The sequence below is a fragment of the Cataglyphis hispanica genome, chromosome 1 (assembly GCF_021464435.1).
Source record: "Cataglyphis hispanica isolate Lineage 1 chromosome 1, ULB_Chis1_1.0, whole genome shotgun sequence".
Lineage (NCBI taxonomy): Eukaryota > Metazoa > Arthropoda > Insecta > Hymenoptera > Formicidae > Cataglyphis > Cataglyphis hispanica.
The window spans coordinates 11,582,720-11,603,173 of record NC_065954.1 but is presented as its reverse complement, the minus strand read 5'-3'; the positions used below and the strand labels follow the sequence as shown (position 1 = coordinate 11,603,173).

General features: G+C 35.0%; 1 protein-coding gene across 4 annotated transcripts in view; it reads right to left on the bottom strand.

The window, feature by feature from the left end:
- The window catches only part of LOC126849404 (rho guanine nucleotide exchange factor 17), a 52,844-nt gene that overhangs the window by 17,034 nt on the left and 15,356 nt on the right, over positions 1 to 20,454 (bottom strand). For all 4 annotated transcript variants that reach the window (XM_050591211.1, XM_050591192.1, XM_050591219.1 and 1 more), the window contains 5 exons: positions 19,110 to 19,346; positions 17,362 to 17,878; positions 14,409 to 14,867; positions 12,434 to 12,737; positions 11,687 to 11,990 (listed from right to left, as the gene is read on the bottom strand). In XM_050591211.1, coding sequence (XP_050447168.1) covers positions 11,687 to 11,990; positions 12,434 to 12,737; positions 14,409 to 14,867; positions 17,362 to 17,878; positions 19,110 to 19,346 — 1,821 coding nt within the window. The remainder of the gene's footprint in view (positions 1 to 11,686; positions 11,991 to 12,433; positions 12,738 to 14,408; positions 14,868 to 17,361; positions 17,879 to 19,109; positions 19,347 to 20,454) is intronic.

Sequence of the window (20,454 nt, the reverse complement as noted above, 5' to 3'; positions counted from 1 at the left end):
ACATTCTTTTCTCAAAAAGGAAACCAAATATGATAAAAAAAAGTCTATTTGATTTTCAAATACGACACTTGAGATTATTTCAGAAATACTTTTAACGCGCAAGGCGCGTAATATGTCAAAAGAACATACTAAACGCGCTGACTCAAAGTATTTGGAATGTTTTTTCATTCAGAATTAGCCCCCTGCCTAGTTAATATAAACGTCGAAAAGGAGAACTACCCACGCGTTCGGAGATGACGCGTTCGTTATTCTCGCTGTCCACCGACGGTTGATTGATGAGCTTGCGATCAGCGTTCATTGTCAATCTCGTAGGCCACCTGTACTGAGATTTCGTAAGCGCGTATACACCCTACTCGCATAGCATCCTTGCGGAATCGATGCACCGCGAAATGTGGCCGACAGAATATTCACTCGCGTATTTCCGGACTATCGTCTCAACTTGCTCCGCTTGGCGGAAACGGCGAAACCAAAGCCGAGCTCTTACGCTTTCCGTACGTAAATGTGTGCCGTCTTCAAACGTTTTATTCTTGGATTCTTCTTTCAAGTTTTCTCGATAGCGCTCGAGAGTTCCTCGTTTTGGTAAACTGCATCGAAGAAATAGTAATTATGTAATTTATATATGTATTCTTTTTACAAATTTCACAAATGTTTCATCGATTTTATATTAATCTGGAAACGCTCGAAATAAATAACAACTGCTCTTTTCTTTCTATTAAATTGTTCTAATATTGGCATAAGTTTTCGAGAAATCTATGTTGAGATTAAAAGAAAAGTCATCAGATACATATCGATCATCACGAGTGACCGGCATTGGCCTGCCATATATTTCTAATTCCTCATCTTCAATGTACAAATTTTCAGATAAACAATTTAAAAAATATAATTAAAAATATACTTTTAAGGACAGAAATTCACAAGATATCAAAAATAAAAGTATCTATAAAAGTTTCTAACATAAGAATTACTAGGTAAATAATTCTCTTGCAATTTCTAATAACCATCCAGGAAAAACAGAAATTAAAGAAGAGTAGGATATCCGCGATTCTTCGAATCAGAACATCGATCATCACAAGTGATCGGTATTGAAAGTTATCCAAGTTCCCGCTCTCAAGATATGCAAAATGGAAAAGAACGTCGCAGTTTGTATATGCGTCGCATTTGAAAACGCGCGTGTCGAAAAAAAAAACGGACGCGCCTCTTTAAAAGCTCGTGGAGGTTTGCACGAAGCGGGGGCTTTCAAGATGATCGCGCGTCGAGCGCTTTTACGTTCGTTTACGAACGAACTGACCGACCGCCCGTTATATTTAGCGCCGTGACTAAGGACTCCCGCTCCCCTCGTCCAATTGAGCTTGTAAGCTCATCCACGGCACTCTCTGTCTCTCTTTCTTTCTCTTTCTCTCTCGCTTTTTCACGCTCCGGTTTTTCCTCGTGCCATCCCAAGTCTCGCTCGATTACAGAATCGATTGCGCGCGCGATCGATCATGACCTCTTGCTTGATCCCGTTGTGCGAACATAATGAGACATTGTCGTTTAATTACATGTAAGCTCCCTTTGCTAATTAATACGGAGTTATGTCACAAATGTTCTCCGCGGTTTATCCTCATGCCAAGTAGTCTCGCAATCAGATTCGCTATCTTCATGTTAATATCAGGGATGAAAGTACAATATACAGGCTATGACGTGATTTGCGCACGCGTTCTTTTTATTATTTATATTATTTATTAAATTTGTTTTATTACACTTTTCTTTTCATTCTTATGGAAAGTTTCTTAGCACTTTTTTTATTAATATAATTGAATTAAAAATCATGCATATCTATTTTTATTTTGTAGTGAAATTATAAATCTGTATGTCAATTCATCGTTTCGTAGAAAAAAAAATTGATTATCTTATATTTTATTAGTCGGCCGATTGCATTTGTGACAATTGCAGTTCTCTTTATTGTCGTAACCGCGTAATTTCATTAGATTAAAGCTAATACTTTATTATGCAAACACTTAATTTTATATGGGCTATATGTACAATATACGATAGAAGACAAATAAATATTTTGCAGATAAAACAGCTTGTCAAGATTGTTAATTAATTTTACTTTTCCGCGAATTACACATAAACGTGTACAAAACAGTTCCACGAACCTTTGCTTTTTAATTAGAATTAATTATGTGTATGATATTGTTAATAATTGTTGTTTGAGAGATAACCCTGTCAATATCATGGAATTTTTAATTTGTTGAAAATTTAATTTGTTGAAAAATATTCGTCATTGTATATAAAAAATTAATCAACTTCGATGAATAATATGCGACCTTAAAATGATTTTTAAATGATTCGTGTAAAAGATTCATCGCAATAATATGATAAATTTGTAAAGTTATCAGCAGATTCGACAGCAAGGTCAGGAAGAAGTATTCAGTGCAACGTGATCATGACACCAAGAAGAGGAAACGCACGTTTCCTGATACTGGAACATGTTGAGAGAGAAACCATATGGTCCTGACAGCCAAACGCGGATTTGACGATCCTTCGATTAAACTTGCGTGACACGTGCTATAAAATGTTTTTCAAAATATATATACGACATCAATAAGATAAACTGAAATACGCGTGGAACATTAAATTCAGGCTGTCAAACAAGGAGAGTAAAGTTGATTTCCGAGCGAAGTCTTCTCGAGATATAAAATGACATTATTTGATTTGCTCTTAAACGTGCACAGAATGTTAATGGTTTTTTTTAGCAATCATCTTCAGTAATAGTAAAAAAAAGTCAGAAAATAGTGCAAACAACTCTTCTATAATAATATTATCTATTTTAATAATAATATTTTTAAGAACATATCGCATTTTCTTTACAATCGAGATGGTACAATTGTTTTTTTTTTTTTGTTAAAAAAAATATCCAGATTTAAAACTCTTTTAAATTCAAATGCCTATGTAATTATGGTACAAATTAAAAATCTCGACAATGTAAGGAATTAAATTTCAGCGATGAAAATAAAACACTTTTTTTATTTCAAAGTTATTTATCATAATAATATATTATGATAATATATTATATTTAATTAATTTCATTATAATAACATTTATAGCAATAACATTATATTTAATAACATTATAATCTGAGAGTTAGTTATAGAAATGCGAATATATATTAAATTAAATAGATAAAGTTATAAAGATATAAATACATTACATGTAAAGTAAATCTTATAATTTTTTTTTTTATTTTGTTTAAATAAAATTTGTATTGACAGAATTTTAATTAAAAATCTCTAATCAACATATTTAATATTCGCAAAGTTATGAAGAAAGAAATATTCAGTCAAGTTTTTCTACAAAGAGAGAATCGATCTCGAAGTAATCAAAGAATTTGAAAAAGAAGAAGAAAATTTAGAAGAAAATGAGAGACAATAAGATACACCGAATATAACGAGGCATCGAACTGTTAACAGCCTGTCGTGTTTAGAACCGTTCACTTACAAGTACTTATCCACGTGCCATCCTGCCGCCCTAGAATGTCACGCGATCGCAAGTAAACACTTTCAACACGAGTTTGCTCGCCGACGAGGCTCGAATAAAATTACAACCTGTTACACGTGACGGAGGCATCGCGACGCGCCTGTAATCGCGCCCGCGTTACTTGAATTTTCGCCAAGAAAGAAAGAGAGAAAAAGGAGCGTATATATACATGGATCCAAACGAGATGATTGTCGCTTCTGCCCTCTTAAAGAAGCAATAAAATCGCAAAGATTTCGCTAAAAAAAATACGAGATATACTTTATTTTCTCTTTCCGTGAAATTCTTCTTCCTGTAAAAAATGCCACATTTTCTAAAACTGTTGATATTTTCGATATATTTTTATTTAAGAATTGAAGATTTATTTCGAGACGAGAGAATACTATTTCATTCATTTTAATTTTCTGTTGCGTAATATCATAGCAAGTTTCAATAATCAAAATAATTGTTATTCTGGGTGGAAATATATTATCCTCTTGCTACATAAAATGCGCGCGAAATAAACAACATTGACTGAAATATTTCGCACGAGAAGAATTTAATATTAAATTCGAGTTTTCTTCTTGCGATTAATGACTTGATTGTGTATTTTTCCCTGCTTTCCGAATAATATCCAATGTTAATTATAGATATAAATTTAAAAAATGTTGTATGATCACATTAATATATCGCGCGCGCACGCATCGCATAATTATATTATTAATATTAATTAATTTATTATTATTATTATCAATATATTATATTAAGTTTATTAGTATTTATTATCAATATTTTATTTCGATCGAAAAAAAAAAAAATAAATATGTTCTCTATCCTTAAAAATTGTCAAAGACGAGACACTCATGATGATCGACGTCGAGCTATCTGCTATTGCAGCATCACACCGCACAAATTATTATTACTATTAGTTTAATAAATTTACTATTAGTTTACTAAGTTTTAATATTGTGAAAAAAAGAGAAGAAAAAATTGTTTCGAACGATATCGGAATATTTATGAGCGTACACGTCCGATTTGCCAAACACGTTATCGGGAGAGCAATCGCGACGGCATCGCGATTTCCACAAGCTGTGGCTTTTCCACAACGAGCAACAGCTAGACGCGGCGTTACGCCTGAAACTGGCGACCCGTCGCACAGCTACCAGGAAGCTGATCGATGCCCAAGAGAATAGCGGCGGCGGAGAGGACGGAAGCCGAGGGCGCGCGCGCACGTCAGGACGCCGGCGCGTACTTTTCACGTGGATTTTACACGCGCTTTGCTGTATCCTGGATGCTGTACCGTCGTTCCTGCCACCCTTCCCCTTCTTGTCCTGTGGAGAAGGGGACGAGGTCTCGCAACGCGACCTTGCATTGAAATGCCGGGTTAACCCTTTCGAAAGCCTGCCATCGAGCAACAGGTTTCTAATGTCAGATTTAAGTGACGATCGAAATAAACTACTCGAAAATTAATTTTTACTAATTTATTGCATTTGTCGAAAGATCAGATAGGATGCTCTTTGAGAAATTTAAGAAAATATTTTCTCCATTCTGGAATCTCTTCGAATTTTCCCTGAGAAAAAAAAAAGACAGAGAAACCTCTATTGATAGAAATATAAGAAGTATCGTTTTTTTTTTTTAATTTATGTAAATTATGTTATGCAAATTCTAATTTCTCTAAATTAAATCAAAATGATTGCAAAATATCTAGTACAAAAAAAAAAAAAAAATAAAAGTCTCGCAAAAATGTGCGTAGTTCACGACGCACTTGAACTTTGCGAACAATTTAAATGAACGGATAGTCACATTTAAATTTAAGTCGCACGTTCGTCGGCAGATGGTTCGATTTTATAACAAAGCTCGATCAAAACTAAGGCTCTTAAGTCTTTTGTGCGCGTTAATTTTATTCTTTCAAGTAACAGACCTAATTCATAGCCGGACAGTATTCTAACTTATAAGTTCGCTCACACATTTTCTCGCCACATCATATGGTATATTTACGCCCGAATAAACTCGTCCACGTGAGGATTTCGTTAAATAAATTAAACGTACGATTTATGCAAACCGAGCGTACATAAGAACAATAACCGGTTGGTTTTGCCGGTTTTATTGAGATGAGCGCTTTTGTATTAACCATCGTAACAAACAATCGAAAAATCAATAAGCTCGTGAATCTCAATTTCTCTAATACTAATAAAATAGACGTTTATTAAGCCTGCGCTTCTCTCTTCGATAACAAGCATCAATTTCCGCCACCTGCGCTTTTTAATGAAAATCGTTACGGAAGGGAGAGAAAGATCTTTTCAATACTAATCTTTATTTTAATTTTTTGAATCCTAAAAAAAGACTATAGAATGTCAAGAACAATAAAAGCCGTAGAAATCTTTTTATTTTCTACTTTTCTACAGCAGGATTATATAAATATGCTCGGAATTGAGAGACAAAGAGAAACATAGAATAACACACATTTCCATATAAATTATTATATCAAAAATAAATTAAAAATAATAATAAAAGAAAAATAAAGTGATGTCTCACTTTAATTTTTCATAAAGAAATTTTTAAAGAAAAATTTTTCTCGACACACGAATTACAAAAGAATTAAGTAGAACAATCATAAGAATGGCATGACGGCGGAGAAGTTATATCAAAGGTCGGTGTCTACATAGGTGCTATCGAGTAAAAACGCCGATGATTTTACTTCGGGGTGTCCGGAATGCGATCGCGTTTGTAGCTTGGCTATGTACATTCTCTGAATTATTCTATGAGAGCGCATTTTTGCAACATTTCGCGACCCATATTTATTTTGACGATGCTTGTTTAGTCTGCGCCCAGACTTGTGGCGGGCATCAAAATGCTGCTGCGTACTTTTTGGACGAGCATTTAGCAAATTTACCAAGTTGCTGCAACGCATTGCTCAGCACACGCTTCCATCGTAAGCCATCGTATTAATCCGAAATTATTTTATGTATAAGTGTACGGAATATTTTTTAATATATAATTTTATAATAGTATTTAATATATAACTTTTAATATATAATATATAAATCTTCAATATAAAAAAATACATAGATAATAATTTATAAAATACTTGATAAAAAAATAAAATCAGATAGATTCTTGTAGTCTAAGTTCAGAAGTATTTATTCGTTTTCGAGTCGTTAGAGAAATCTTTTGAACATTTTTTTCTACTATCCAAAAATATTATATTATGACATATGAAAATATTACACTTACTTTAGAAAAAAATTAATGAGTTTAAGTAAAAGAAAACCTATGCCATATTTAGACGATGTTAAAAAGTATTCGCTTTCGGAATTTTTTAAGAATATACACAAAAATGCGTAAACAATATAAAATATCGCACAAACATGCAAACAAACAAGTAGCTTGTAATAGATGCTCGTAGTACGATAATAAAGTTACGTGCATACATTAACGGGACGGGCAATGGTCCGAACGACTTGGAAATGCAATTCTGTTTACTCACAACGAGCAGAAGATCGCCTCGCGTGCGATCTTAAGGTCGATCCGATCGAATTAAATATCGCGCAAACGAGTGGTCGCGCTTGCAAAATCGTAGGCATCAGTCGCGGCCAAGTGGTTTATATATACGCATCCCGTGTAAGTTAAATATTTAAATATTTCCCGGTAACAGGCCACGCGGGCAAATATGGTGCAACTACTACTTTGCATGCTCCCGCGCTTCCTGCACTCATCGGTTTATTCATAGATTATCCGGCAACATCCTGCTCCACCACGCGATCGCGATCGATATATAGATTTTCGCATCACACCACCGTTTCACGATCATTCTTCGATCCGATCGAAATGTCGCAAGATATCGCGAAAGCATCGCGTTGCTAATTTATGATCTCTCTATTCCCGTTTGGACACTTCGTAAAATTACCCAAAGTCAAATTCTGTAACATCTGACTTGAAATTGACAGCTGTCTTCTCAATCATGATTTAAGCATATTTATTACAGATTTATTACAGATATGCGTTAAAATGTTCAATAAGTTACTACAAATAAAAAAATAATATCGTTTAAAAATATGACGGCTTATACGCACCCTCTTATTTTACTATTATTAAGGAAATTCGTAAATTAAAATAACCAAGCTCTGTGTATGTTAAAAGAGTACAAGAATACCAAATAGAGCATGTAACATTTTTATGCCATTTTGATATTAAAATAGCTCTTGTCGAGGAGCTTGCTTAAGAGATCCCCGCTGCATGCCGTTGTATCAGACGTAACTGCATTTAATATCGCGCGTACACGAGATTCCTTTACGGTCTACCGAGAGAGACTGATACACAAACGCGGTGGGCAATAAAAGTCGCGCGTACCTACCGATACCACCCACGTGCCTAGCCACGTCCGCACCTCTTAACAGTCAATGGAACCACGATTACGCTATTGTTCGAAAGTTTATGGCCGGTCGAGAGGCCTTTCATTATTCCACGGCGTGTATCTCTCGCGCCGACACGCTTTCTCGTACGCGTCGAAATTTCGCCGCCGCCTGGACCGCAGTTTCTCTGAACTTCCGATAATGCTATCGATAAAATAGAGAATTTGTATTCTCGATACATCGCGCACGCATGTGTTACTTTCGTCACGTTTACAGGAAAATTTCCTACTTCAAGAATAGAGCCACCGGAGTATTTATTAGCCGCACATTAATTGCCGCATTTGTTGCATTTCAATATTAATTAATGATTGATCAATGATTGGCCAAATAATATAAACATTGAAATATGAATCATATTTCATATTGATTGAATAATCATCTCTGTTTATGTTCGCAAAAATTTACAAATATAAAATATAAAAAGAAAATCTATATGCGACTTATATTAATTTTAGATTCAACATTATTTACGATATTACATTACACGATCAGAAAATATAATCTCCTTATTAATAACACATTATAATTAGAAAGAGTAAAATTATATCTGTTCAATATAAAATTATTTAAAAATTATGTTATTTGTGGCAATATAAGATAATAAACATTTTATGTTGAAAATCTCAATGTGTACTTTACATTATAATAATTTCTGATAAGAATGAAAAATTGTATAGTCAATGTGCATAAAAAGTAAAACCATGTCGCGAAAAATTAAAAAGAATCTTACAAAGTACTCAGACGTGCTTTTGTAAGCTTTACACGATGATGGTAGGTGTTTAGTATTACGTCATTCCCCACATCTGACGGGCATTTCATGAATGGAACGCAAATTCACGATGTGCCTGGGCGTAATGACGTCAGCAGTAAACATGACGTCGACTGAGGGTCTCCCGTGTCCGCGGAAGAAATAGGTCGCTACTCTCTCCGATAGGAACGCGACTGCGTACAAATGCCGCGTAGCTACCGCATCACAAATTCGCCCGCACCTTTGTCCCACTAGGTAAAAAAAAAAAAAAAAATAATCTGCCCTTTGGCCAAATGCCAAATTCAGCTTGCGATGACCGTAACTGGCGCACGCCAAACTATATCATCGTTAATGCATTCCATCTCGCCTCACATAAACAATGCTGCTTTCTCTCAACGACACAACTTTGCTTTCTTTTACCACTAATTTTCACTGCACGTGCATCGTTATAGAATTCCTCGAACAGCCTCGTTAATCTTCATTTCGCTGACTATTCGCATCAAGATTCGTTCACGCTTTAAATCCCAACAAAAAAATTCGCGAAATATCTCTTCCGATAAGGAAAGGTGCATCCTCATTTATTGGATCGATATTTGCATATTTGCAAATTTATTTGTAGTATTATGCGTAATTCTGTAAAAAGAAATTCTTCAACAAATTCTCTCCCTTTATATTTTCCTATATATTCTGCAGATAAATATTTTTATAAATTAAAATAAAAATAATAAATTGGATTATTTCGAGTTATTAAGATTAATTTAACTCGTGTTAAATAACCGTACAAATGTTCATTTCACGCGCAATATTCTGCGATCATGAATGAATCTTTTAATCGCGACGTAAAGATCCATCTGGCTTCTAATCGACGCGAGCAGAGAACATAACTACGTTATAGCGAGATCTTTAAGCGATATATTTGCAACCGTCAACGACTTGTAGATAAAATAAGTCCATCGTTATCGTAATTCCTCGATTCTTTTTTTAGACGATAAATAATCGTGAAAGACATATGAGTTGTATAAACTCATTAAGATTACGTAAAATTCTACCGCAAAATATGCGCCAGAATTGATGTAAAAACAATTGAACTGTCAAAAATATTTAACACAGTTTTGAAAAAAGATTATATCTCAATATCGTCAAAATTTATATTCTCTTTTAAGCTTTTCTTTTTAATAAAAAAATATAATCTAAAGATTCAAATCAGTTCAGTTTGATATCTCTATCCTCAGTTTGATATATCTGCTCTTGAATTAAAATGTAGCAAATTGCAAATATGTTGCAAATTGATAAATATTCTAACATTTCTCTTGTTTTTCGCAATGTCATTGCTACGATATTTTCAGTTTAAATTCCAAAGAGTGTTTCTTTAATTTTTGATTCGCCTCAAATACTTTGAGCATATTTGAAAAAAAAATATGTATATTAATTTTAATAGAAAAAAAAACACATGATAATTATTACCATAACAATTAATATAAAATCAGATACTTATAATCCTCATAATTATTTTAAATTTATAATCTCTTATTTTATAATAAATTAGTTCTCATTATTCAAAAAATTGCATAAACTTAATATATCATCAAATTAAGAATAAAGTAATAAATAAAAATTACTATAAAATATTCGCCAGTTTTCCCACATATTGTTACTATAAGAATGACTCAATATTAAAATATATAAAAGATAAAATTTTCTTCAAAAATCTTTTGCAAGAGTGTAAAATTTACTACAAGATTTTTAATTTTCGCAGTCCTTTGATTTCTAAAAACAGAGTTGTTGTGTGAATTTCCCGGAAAAAATTTACAAAACTTATCAGATGAAAAATGATAAGCATATGTATGGCACAAGGTCGCGAAGGTTGCACCGAAATGATCGCGGCGAAACGAATCATCGCGTCGGTCCCCAGATACACCTAACTCACCAGGAATATCCGTGTGTACGCCCCCGCCGGAATCGTGTAGGAACGCTACACCAACCTCGAGTGCACTGGCCAATGCGTGAACTCATCCGAGAAATATGACCGTACATTATTATTAGATTATGTTTTCGGCGCTGGAGTCGAACAAGCACGCGAACACGAGAGCGCGGCCATCCGTTCCGCCCCAACATCGGGGATCTGTCACATCAGTTTTGACCGGCGCTTCCCTCATGTGGCCTCTCGGCCAGATGTTACAACGTTGATGCACGAGCTAGAGAGATACGACGAGATAACCCCGATCACAGCATTTTTGTATTTAGAAGAGGAGCGAAATTCCAGGAAAGAACAGAATTAAAATTCTTTGGCTCGTATTCATGCCTCGTATTTAGAGCGAAATGGGTGCCTCATCCATAGATTTATTCGTTTAACGTGAAAAGAGCTTGTCATATGCTGAGAATCAGTCATATGTTTATAGCTAATTGTACATATAGAATATAAATAATTTTTTTCTCTCAAAGAAGTGATATTATAAAAATATTAAATAAATGAGTAATACAATATTTGTTTTTGAGCTGTTATTAAAACAGTTATCTTTTAAAGATACACGTTTTTTTGATTCGGCAAATATTATATTTTATTAGCAATATTGTAAAATTATTTAAAAAAATATATATTATTTATAAAAATATATATCTTTGTTAGCAAATTTTACCTAGTAAATTAAATTAGGAAATTATGTATTACTCGATACAAATCATAATGCAGATTTACGAAGTTAATATCAAATTCTTTTTTTTATCGTATTTTTTTTTTTTGGCGCACTCAATTAATAGCATTATATATCATACAAGATATACGACAACATTGCATTTTTAACAGAGACCAAAAAATTGCAATTTCCCAAAGAAATTGCTCGTTCATTAATCAAGGGAAACGTGCACATTGTGTATGCATCAAATGTCTCGATAACAAATGCGCGGCACGAACCGTGCAGATACTTTACGGCCCTCCCTCGCGCTTATCTCCGTCGTATCGCGAAAAATGGGCGAAATGTAGCCGGGGCATTGTAACCGGCAATTTATATCGAAGCAAGATAATCTGACTCACGTTTCGATGCGCTGGTGCGCGAGCCACCCTCTCCGAGGACCCTCTCAGCAGCTCCGCGAGCAGCTCGGGACTCGGCCCCGGAAGCCCCTCGAGTTTGGTAGGGCTGGAGGTCGTCCGGTGATGGCAGGGCGTGGGTGGCTCGGAGCCGCTGTTGTTGTTGCCGCTCGCGTTGTACGAGAGATTCGCTGAGATCTTTCTGCGAGGACGAAGACCCTCGTCGAGCGCGATGTCGGCGGTACGCGGTTTCGCCATCTCGGCCTCCAGCATCTGCCCGTAGGGTCCGCGAAGAGGCCTCTTGCTGTACCTTGATTGGAAAAAAGAGAACGTTATCATTTTTAAATATTTATAGATCGATATATGTGTGTGTATAAATCAGAGGAATCGAACCAGATGTAATCTGAGAATAAAATTAAAATTTTGAATAAAATAGGAAAAAATATTTTATACCTCTTTCCCCAAAAGTAAGAGAAGAATTTTCAAATGCTACGCGCACATTTGCTTCTTGAAATTTAATAATATTAAATTTAATATTTCTAAATTTACTGATGTATAAAATTTTGTGCGCGAAGAAAAAAGACAAACCAGAGATCGAAACGCAACTTTACTCTTCCTTTACACGTGAAACCGTAATTATTTCGTTAAGGCTATTATTAACGCGAGTTTGTGAGCACGTTAGATCTGCGCGTCTGCGTATCAGGCGCACTTCCGTTCTATTTCGATGGATCCAAGCATAGGTTCTCCGGTTACCTTCGAGGCGTGTGGCCCTCGCAGTCGGACAGATCGCTGGGCGTCGCAGGTGGCTCGTCTCTCTCCTCGCTGCTCTGAGCCGACAGCTTGTTCCTGTTCGCGTCCAAGGGCTCTGGCCATTGAGTTATGTACACGCCCTTCCTCCTCTTGCTAGTGTCGCCCCGGTATCGTCTCGTCTTGCCGGACGGCGAGGACGTCTCCGAGGGCGTCTCGCTCGGCGCCTCGCTGCCTTCGCTCGCTTGACTCAGACGCGGCTCCTCCGGGGGTGGAGTGATAATTACCTCGTGCGGCTCTATTTTGGTCTCTGAAAACCGTATCTTTATCATTATTATCTGTCTATCATTTGTCTAAGATCGATGAAAAAATCTGATCGATATTCGATAAAACACGATCAGAGAGAGATTTGTATTGAAACTAAAGGAGCTTGAACTTCAAACTCCAAACTTTCAACGAACCATATATATTTTGTGCAGAGTCATAAAGTGAGATTGTTTCGAAACATTTGTTTATTTTAAAACTATATTTTAAGATATATATTTTAAGACTAAAACATATATATATATATATATATATATATATATATATATATGTATATATATAAGAATAAGCACATGCACTGCTTTATTAAAGCTGTTATTAATTTTAGATTTTAGAAAAATTCTTATATTCTTATATTATCTCTCTTTGATACTCTATATAAATTAATAAACTTTTATTTTATTTATTTATAAAGTTTATAAAGTTTAAATTTAATTTATACACAAAAATTCATAAAAAAGTATGTTACTGTTTCAAGTGAATTGAATTTATTTTGTCATTATATATGTACTATTTGAATTGAACAATATTTGACAGTGTAGAATTTAGTATAGAATCGTTTCAACATGTTGCCGATTTAAATCAGTCTAAACAAATTGATTCACGCAAGAATCGATCGATGCGGATTCGATCTAGTTCGGAATCGAGTTCATTTCATGGTCGCCGAATCGAACAGACGGCCAGGTATTTCGCGATGTCGAGGGATAATGATATGAAATGAAGAGCGAAGCGAGGGTCGAGGAGAATCAGAGAGAGAGAGAGAGAGAGAGAGAACTGGGACTATTTTGGGTGCATCGACAGGAGCACGGGTACAAAGGTGCACGTAAGTTCCATGTTATTTTGCGCGGCACTATTTTCAGAACGGTGGGTGCCAGAGAGTGGAAATAGACGTTTGAGCGTCATTGAGTTATAGCCATCTTCATTGATGACTTCACGCGCGCTCTCGCATGCTTCACTCGCGGCTGGAACTCGCGCTATTCACAATAAATGATAAACTGACGCGCGCATTTCTTAACCGATGACGACAATATACCCGTCGCGTATCATCGCGTTTCCTCGCCTTGTTCGTCCGTTTCCTGCGTTTCCGTTGTTTCCCATGATGATGAGCAACGCGCGAAATTCAGGCAAACGGAACTCTTGCTCGCGCACGCGGACTCCCACGCGCGAGTGTATTTCCGTTTTATATCCTACTGAGATATCTTTCACGCACACAATCGATCCACTACCGGCGAGCGAAAACTTTGCTCTCTAACAACTTTGGGATTCCGAACTATCAGCCGTTGTTTTCTTTTTCTTCGAGAGATTGCACTAAGATGCTGAGAGCGCCTGATGCTTCTTGTTAAAACAATAATCGCAGTTAAAAATTGCTATCTGCTAATATAATCAAACCTAAATTAAGATAAAACAAAGTAAAATAAAGTGTGTGTCTATGCGTGTACTGTAAAACATAATAATAAAATAATATAATCGTGTAATTGTGTATAATATTAAGTTTCTTTTCTAAATATTAAAATTAAATAAATGACATATATTTCTAATACAATAAAGAAGAAACAGTTGTCCTCATTTCCTCAAACTAATGGCATTCATAACTTTTTTTGAAAAACCAATAATAATAAATATAAGACATCGATACATGTATTTATATCCTTCTAACCTTTTTGAACGGTTTCCTCCACAGTACTTCCTTCAACAATCGGATAAACCGACTCGTGGCTAATCGACTCGACGGCAGCCGCGTCCGTTTGATCGGCTCTCGGCTCGTTCACTTCCGGGACCAGAGGTTCCGGGCTAGTTAGTGCACTGGAAGTTGCCAAGCTGTCTGAGCCATCGCTTCTGGGTCGGATATCCTCGTGGTTGCCTTGTTGAGGTACACCCAGACCTTCGGCAGAACCGACGGCGCTGTCGACGCTGGGCGTCGACGTCCTCGGACTCTGTCGATTGGGACTGTTTTGGGGCGTCGAGCCACCTGGTGTGACATCACCGCGACGACGGGGTAACGTGCTTGCGCGAACGTCTTTGATCTCGGAGCGATTAGACGCCGCGATCGCTTGAGTTTTCTGTCGGTTCACCGGAAGAGGAAAGTGCGAGTTCGCGCTGAAAGTAAAATCTGCATCTTTTGCAGAAATTCATAACAAATTAGTAAGATTATCCTTTGTTTTATATTTTAAAATTCCTTAATTAAAAAACTCTGCAAGAATATATTCAACGATTTATATTTATCAAAACCAAAATATCAATATCGATATTAATGTAAATAGAAAATAATAAATAATAAATTTTATTTTTTCTTATTTTATATTTAATAGACATTTTATTATTTAGAGAATAAGTACTATTTAGAGTATTTAGAGAAATAATATTATTTTCTATTATTCAATCTTTCTAAATTTTTAAAATAAAAATATAACGTTTTGTAATTAAATTTATATATGTGTATATGTATATGAAAAATATAATACTTTTTGTAATAATATTGCAATATAAGTTAAATGTAAGAATTTTTTACTTGAAAAAAAAAATATTTAAAGAGACAAATAAGAGAAAGCGAATATATGACGAACGAAGGACTTAAGCTTATCTTCTATCTAAAGTATGTTAACCGTATTATTATTATAATCGTGACATTATAAAAAAAGCAGATTTTGTATAAATACGAGTAGTTTCTATAGATATTACTCGCCTGACGTATTGCAAAGGCGGATTACGCGCGAGCGTTTTTAATAATAACTCAAGTGCTTTTGCACCGAGCAATACAGTGAGGCCGTCTCTCAGCCACGAGATGAGAAAGCATTGGAGGAAGTCCTAATTACCTCCTCGAGTGTCACGTAAGTTTGGCAGCGCCTCTTAGGTCGAGGAGGTGTGTGACTATTCCAATAATAACAAACAGACTGTGCGAGACGAGAGGAGATCTCGAAGATGCGAAACAGCGCGCGCGCATCTCGTTGGCGGAATTCTGACCGAGAAGTGTACAATACAAAATTTTATTTTGCACATTCAAACCAAAAAAATAAATCGAAATAATTTTGCCCAACTCAATTTCTCAATGATGTAAATACAAACAAATCAATATCTTATATAAAAAATATGTTTTCACTACTTCATATATACATAAGCATACATATCATTTTTATGTATTCTTGAAGTGTTGAAAATGGAATTGTGAAAATATGAATTCGTTGAAATTATCCAGATTTTGCTCGTTAGATCAAATCATAATACGGTATATTTCCTCTACACAGAAAATGAGGATATTTTTTTCATATTTTTCTTGAATTAAATTTATTAATTATTCAATAATTGATTTGGAATGCAACCTTTAAAGTAATAAACAACTTTCAATAAACTGAACCTAATTACTCGATAGTTAATTTGAAATTCAATATTCAAAATAATAAATTGCAACTTTAAATGAATTAAATCTAATTATTTGATAGTAGATTTAACATACAATACATATAAAGTAATGAATTACAATTTTAGATTGAAATCAAATGTCAATTGCATAACGCGTGTTTTAAATAACATGTAAACATATAACAAATCACTAATGTTCGATAAAATTTATAATATTTGATCTTTATATAACGTAAACAGTATCTGATAAATAGATTTGGCTTGCACGCTTAAACGCGGATAGACGAGACTTAGGCAAGCGCGGAAATCCTGGCGACGATATTTCAGGAGCACCTGGTTATCCGCACTCGCAACAGCCGGCTTTCGTGCGTAAAAGGTGTCTCGAAAGATTTGTTGCTTCGGAAGCGTAAAGTGTTTCCGGCTTGCCAACTGAACGTCATGTTTTCGCGCCTTTGGTGTTAAAATTTTGCTAGTTTTTATACATTGATATTAGATTAACGATATTTTTTAATTTAATGCGTTTTTTAAATGTAGCATTAATTTATATTGTTTTTATAATAATAAAATGTTTTTTTAATATATATGCGTTTTGACACAATATAATTATTTTATTAATATATATAAAAAGATAATGATTCTTTCATTTTTCCTTTTTCATTTTAATAAGATCAGATATATTTTCTAAATCAAGTGAAATTCTTATCAAAAATATTCCAGATCAAAGATAGTGTATAAAACAATTTTATGATGATCTAAACAAATAGTGTATATACAGGTCAAGGGCGCGAGATGTTTTATTATTGAATCTGTCAATAAAAGTTTGAACTTTATTGACAGCCGCACTTACGCCTCTTTCTTATTTTTAGTCCTCCATTATATAACTGAAATTATTATTTAGTTCAGGGTTGAAATCTAATATAAGGCTATCACGTGTAACGTATTTTAATTCTACAAAGATATGTTATGAAAATCCGCACAAATTATCGATTAAAAAGAAAAAGAGCTTATTTCAAGACAAAAAATATATATTCGTGCAACATCGTATTTTTACGAATAAGTTATACAACCAAGAGCTCGATTTAATCGCGCACAAGGACGTCCTCCAATTTCTCTCCTACTTCAATGGCGACGAAGTAAATCTTACGGTAAAACATAATCTGCATCAGTCTCGCTCTGTGTAATTGGTTTAATTAGACCTCAGAACGTCCTTAACGAGCTCGGTCAGTCGCGCGTCACGGCACACGGAAACTTACCTTGATTAAAGTCCACCTGGCCGAAGGAGGCGCTTCTGTAGGGCGCGCCGGCCCTGTGAAAGGCGAGCAGCCCACGCGGCTCCAGCGTCGTTATGGCATCCCGATCCTCTCCCTCACCGCCGACGGAAGTGGCGTTCAGGTTATCGCACAGATCGTCCACACTCGTAGCACTGTCCACCACGGAATCACTGTACTGTCTCAAGTGTTTTGCCGCCTCCGCATTAACGTTCTGTTTGCTTCTGAGGTCACTCACGTCACCACTGTTTCTCTCGGGTCTGCCCGTTCTCGAGGGCTTTCTCGAGTCGTGGCAGGGCTTTCGGTACGCCTCGTTTCCCGACCGATCACTGAGACACTCTTCACTGACACTCTCACCGCGGACGATCGTCTTCGGATGGTCCTTCTGTTGCTGATGCTGAGGCTGTTGATTGTTGCCACCATGTTGACCGCCCTCGCTGTATGTAAAGCTGCGATGAGATGGGCGACCCTCGCAGCGACCGCAACCTGGATTTGGGTCCGTCTGAAAAAGATCCACGAAACTTCTCTTACATTGCGTCTCGAGTTATAAATCTAGCGGAAACATGCAATGCTCTTATATGTCAAATACGCCCACTTCATTTGTGGGTGGATTTTAATTACATGTGTAATGTTACGTAGGCAATAAATCAGATAATGATTTATAGATGTGTGTATGTGTGCATGATTATTAAAATATCATTTCAATAACCTTTGACCTCTGTTATTCTCTGCTGCCCTTAATAAGTATCTTGCTATATGACATCAATGATATCATTATTATATCGTAACAAGAATTAATAAACGTCATATCAATCGCGCAAATTTCAATGACCTTTGACTTATTGATTAAAATTAACTTGATGTTATATAGATTAATACTTGTTACATACTGTAAGGATGTTACCATTGATTGTTATATACAGCAAGAAATGTATTTAAAGATAGCAAAAAATACATGAAAATTTTGATGAGTAGAATGACAATCACATTATTTGTGCGTGTGTCCCTTATGTGTAGATTACAAGAGAGCGATCATCGTTATACGCGTCTTGGAATGCACCGAGTTCAGCGAAATCGTGACAAAGGCGTCTCGTGAACCGTGAAGTTCAGCAAAACTCTTCTCAGAACGAGCGACAAGATGGGCATTGAGATTCATTAGAAATAGATGCATCGGCTATTTCTTACATTGAATGATTCAAATATAATTACTTTCTCTTATAATGATAAGAATTCAATATTTTAAACATTTAATTGAAATTTTTATTTTTTTAATCATCTTCAATAAGACTAAAATAAAAAGAAATTATATAATATAATTTTAATTTATTAAATCTTACTATTATATAAGTATAATATAAAGAAATTTGATAATAAACAAATATTTTGTTAAGACAAAATATTTTGCACACCATGTAAAAAACCATGTAAAAATAGTCTTTCTCTTTTTTCTCGTTTATTGGCAATTTATAAAAAAAAATCTTATCCCATATACCGTAATATAAATTGTTAAATAATTATTTAAGTAATTTCTCCGTATATTTAATTTTATAATAAAATAATAACATTTTATGATATTTATTTGATACTAAATAGACATTCTTCTTCTTGGCAAAATATTTAAAGCAAACATATGTGATAAAATTATTTTTAAAAAATTACGAAAAATATTGCTTGTTCGTGCGCAACAGAACACGTCGAGCTCTCGTCGAGCTATGACGTTTGGAATTCCTCACCTGTGGATAATTTTGAGACGACGGCTGGTATCCGCTCGGAGGAGGGGAGGAGGCCTGGACCCGCGATGGTCTTCTGGGTGGCGGAACCGGTGCCGGTCCCTTAAGTTTCTCAGTGAGCTCGCGAAGGCGCTCAGCCTTCTCGCTGCGGGGGCCGGAAGAGGACTTCTTGCCGCTTCCTCCTCCGCCCCCGCTCCAGCGAAACCTGTGCAATCGGTCCACCGCTATCACGGCTGGTTCCTGTAGCCGAACAGGGAAAAACAAATAAATTTCACAGTTTCGATAACGATTCGATACACATAGATACGCAGAACAACTCGTGAAACACACAAATAATCATGTTTATTTTTCGTTATTCTCAATTATTTATCTTCAACGACTCGATACAATATCAACAAAGTTTGATAGAATTAATTGGTCAATCTAGTGCTATTCAATTTTAAATAATGTTAGACTAGAAATTCAAACTATTGAAACAGAATTAATTTATCTTGTTTCTTTTCAAGTTTATATTCAATTATAAGATATAAAATTTGAAGAATGCAATGTTATATTGCAGTTTCATTGGACAGAGACAATAATCTTTTTAAAATAAAATATATATAAATTCCATTTTCAAACAAAATTTTAATTAAAATGTTTTGTGTCTACTATTTCATCTAATATTTTTTGCTAACATATAATAGAGATAATATTGACATTAAAATATTTTACTAATTAAAAAATGATTTTATTACTAAAGTTAAATTTGTAATGCCGTTAAATAAATAATTGGATAAATAATTCCGCAAAAAAAAAAAAAAAAACAATTTATAAAAGTATTTTTCTCATTTTGTCTAAAATTAATAGTTTAAAAAATATATTTTTTTCATTTAGAGATTAAATTAAATAAAATTAAATATATATTTTATTGTTAAGCGAACAAGCTAAAAAAACTTGTTGACGAACTATTTATTAACTGATTGAATTCTCTGAAATAAATTTAAAAAGATATTCTTTTCTAATCTTTTCTAATTTTTAAAAATTGAAAACAAAAATTGCACTAATTTGCTTCGTGTTTGTCCACGAAGCAAATCGGTGCAATTTTCTCACAAAACGCACAAGCATGCATCGCGCTTGTAATAGCGACGCGCTCGCGAGAGGATGTCACGCGAGAGGACGTAATCGCGACGAAGTGGCAGGCCCAGGACATCTCATATGTACGCGTACACAAGTGTCTAGTCGAAAAAGAAGCGATATTCTATTTTCGTCGCCTCTATCTTTTCCCCCTCGGAACGGCGGTGCGACGTGCCGCTGCGCGTGAGGCGATCCAAAAATCAGGCGGACGCGCGAGTGCACGATTTTAAAA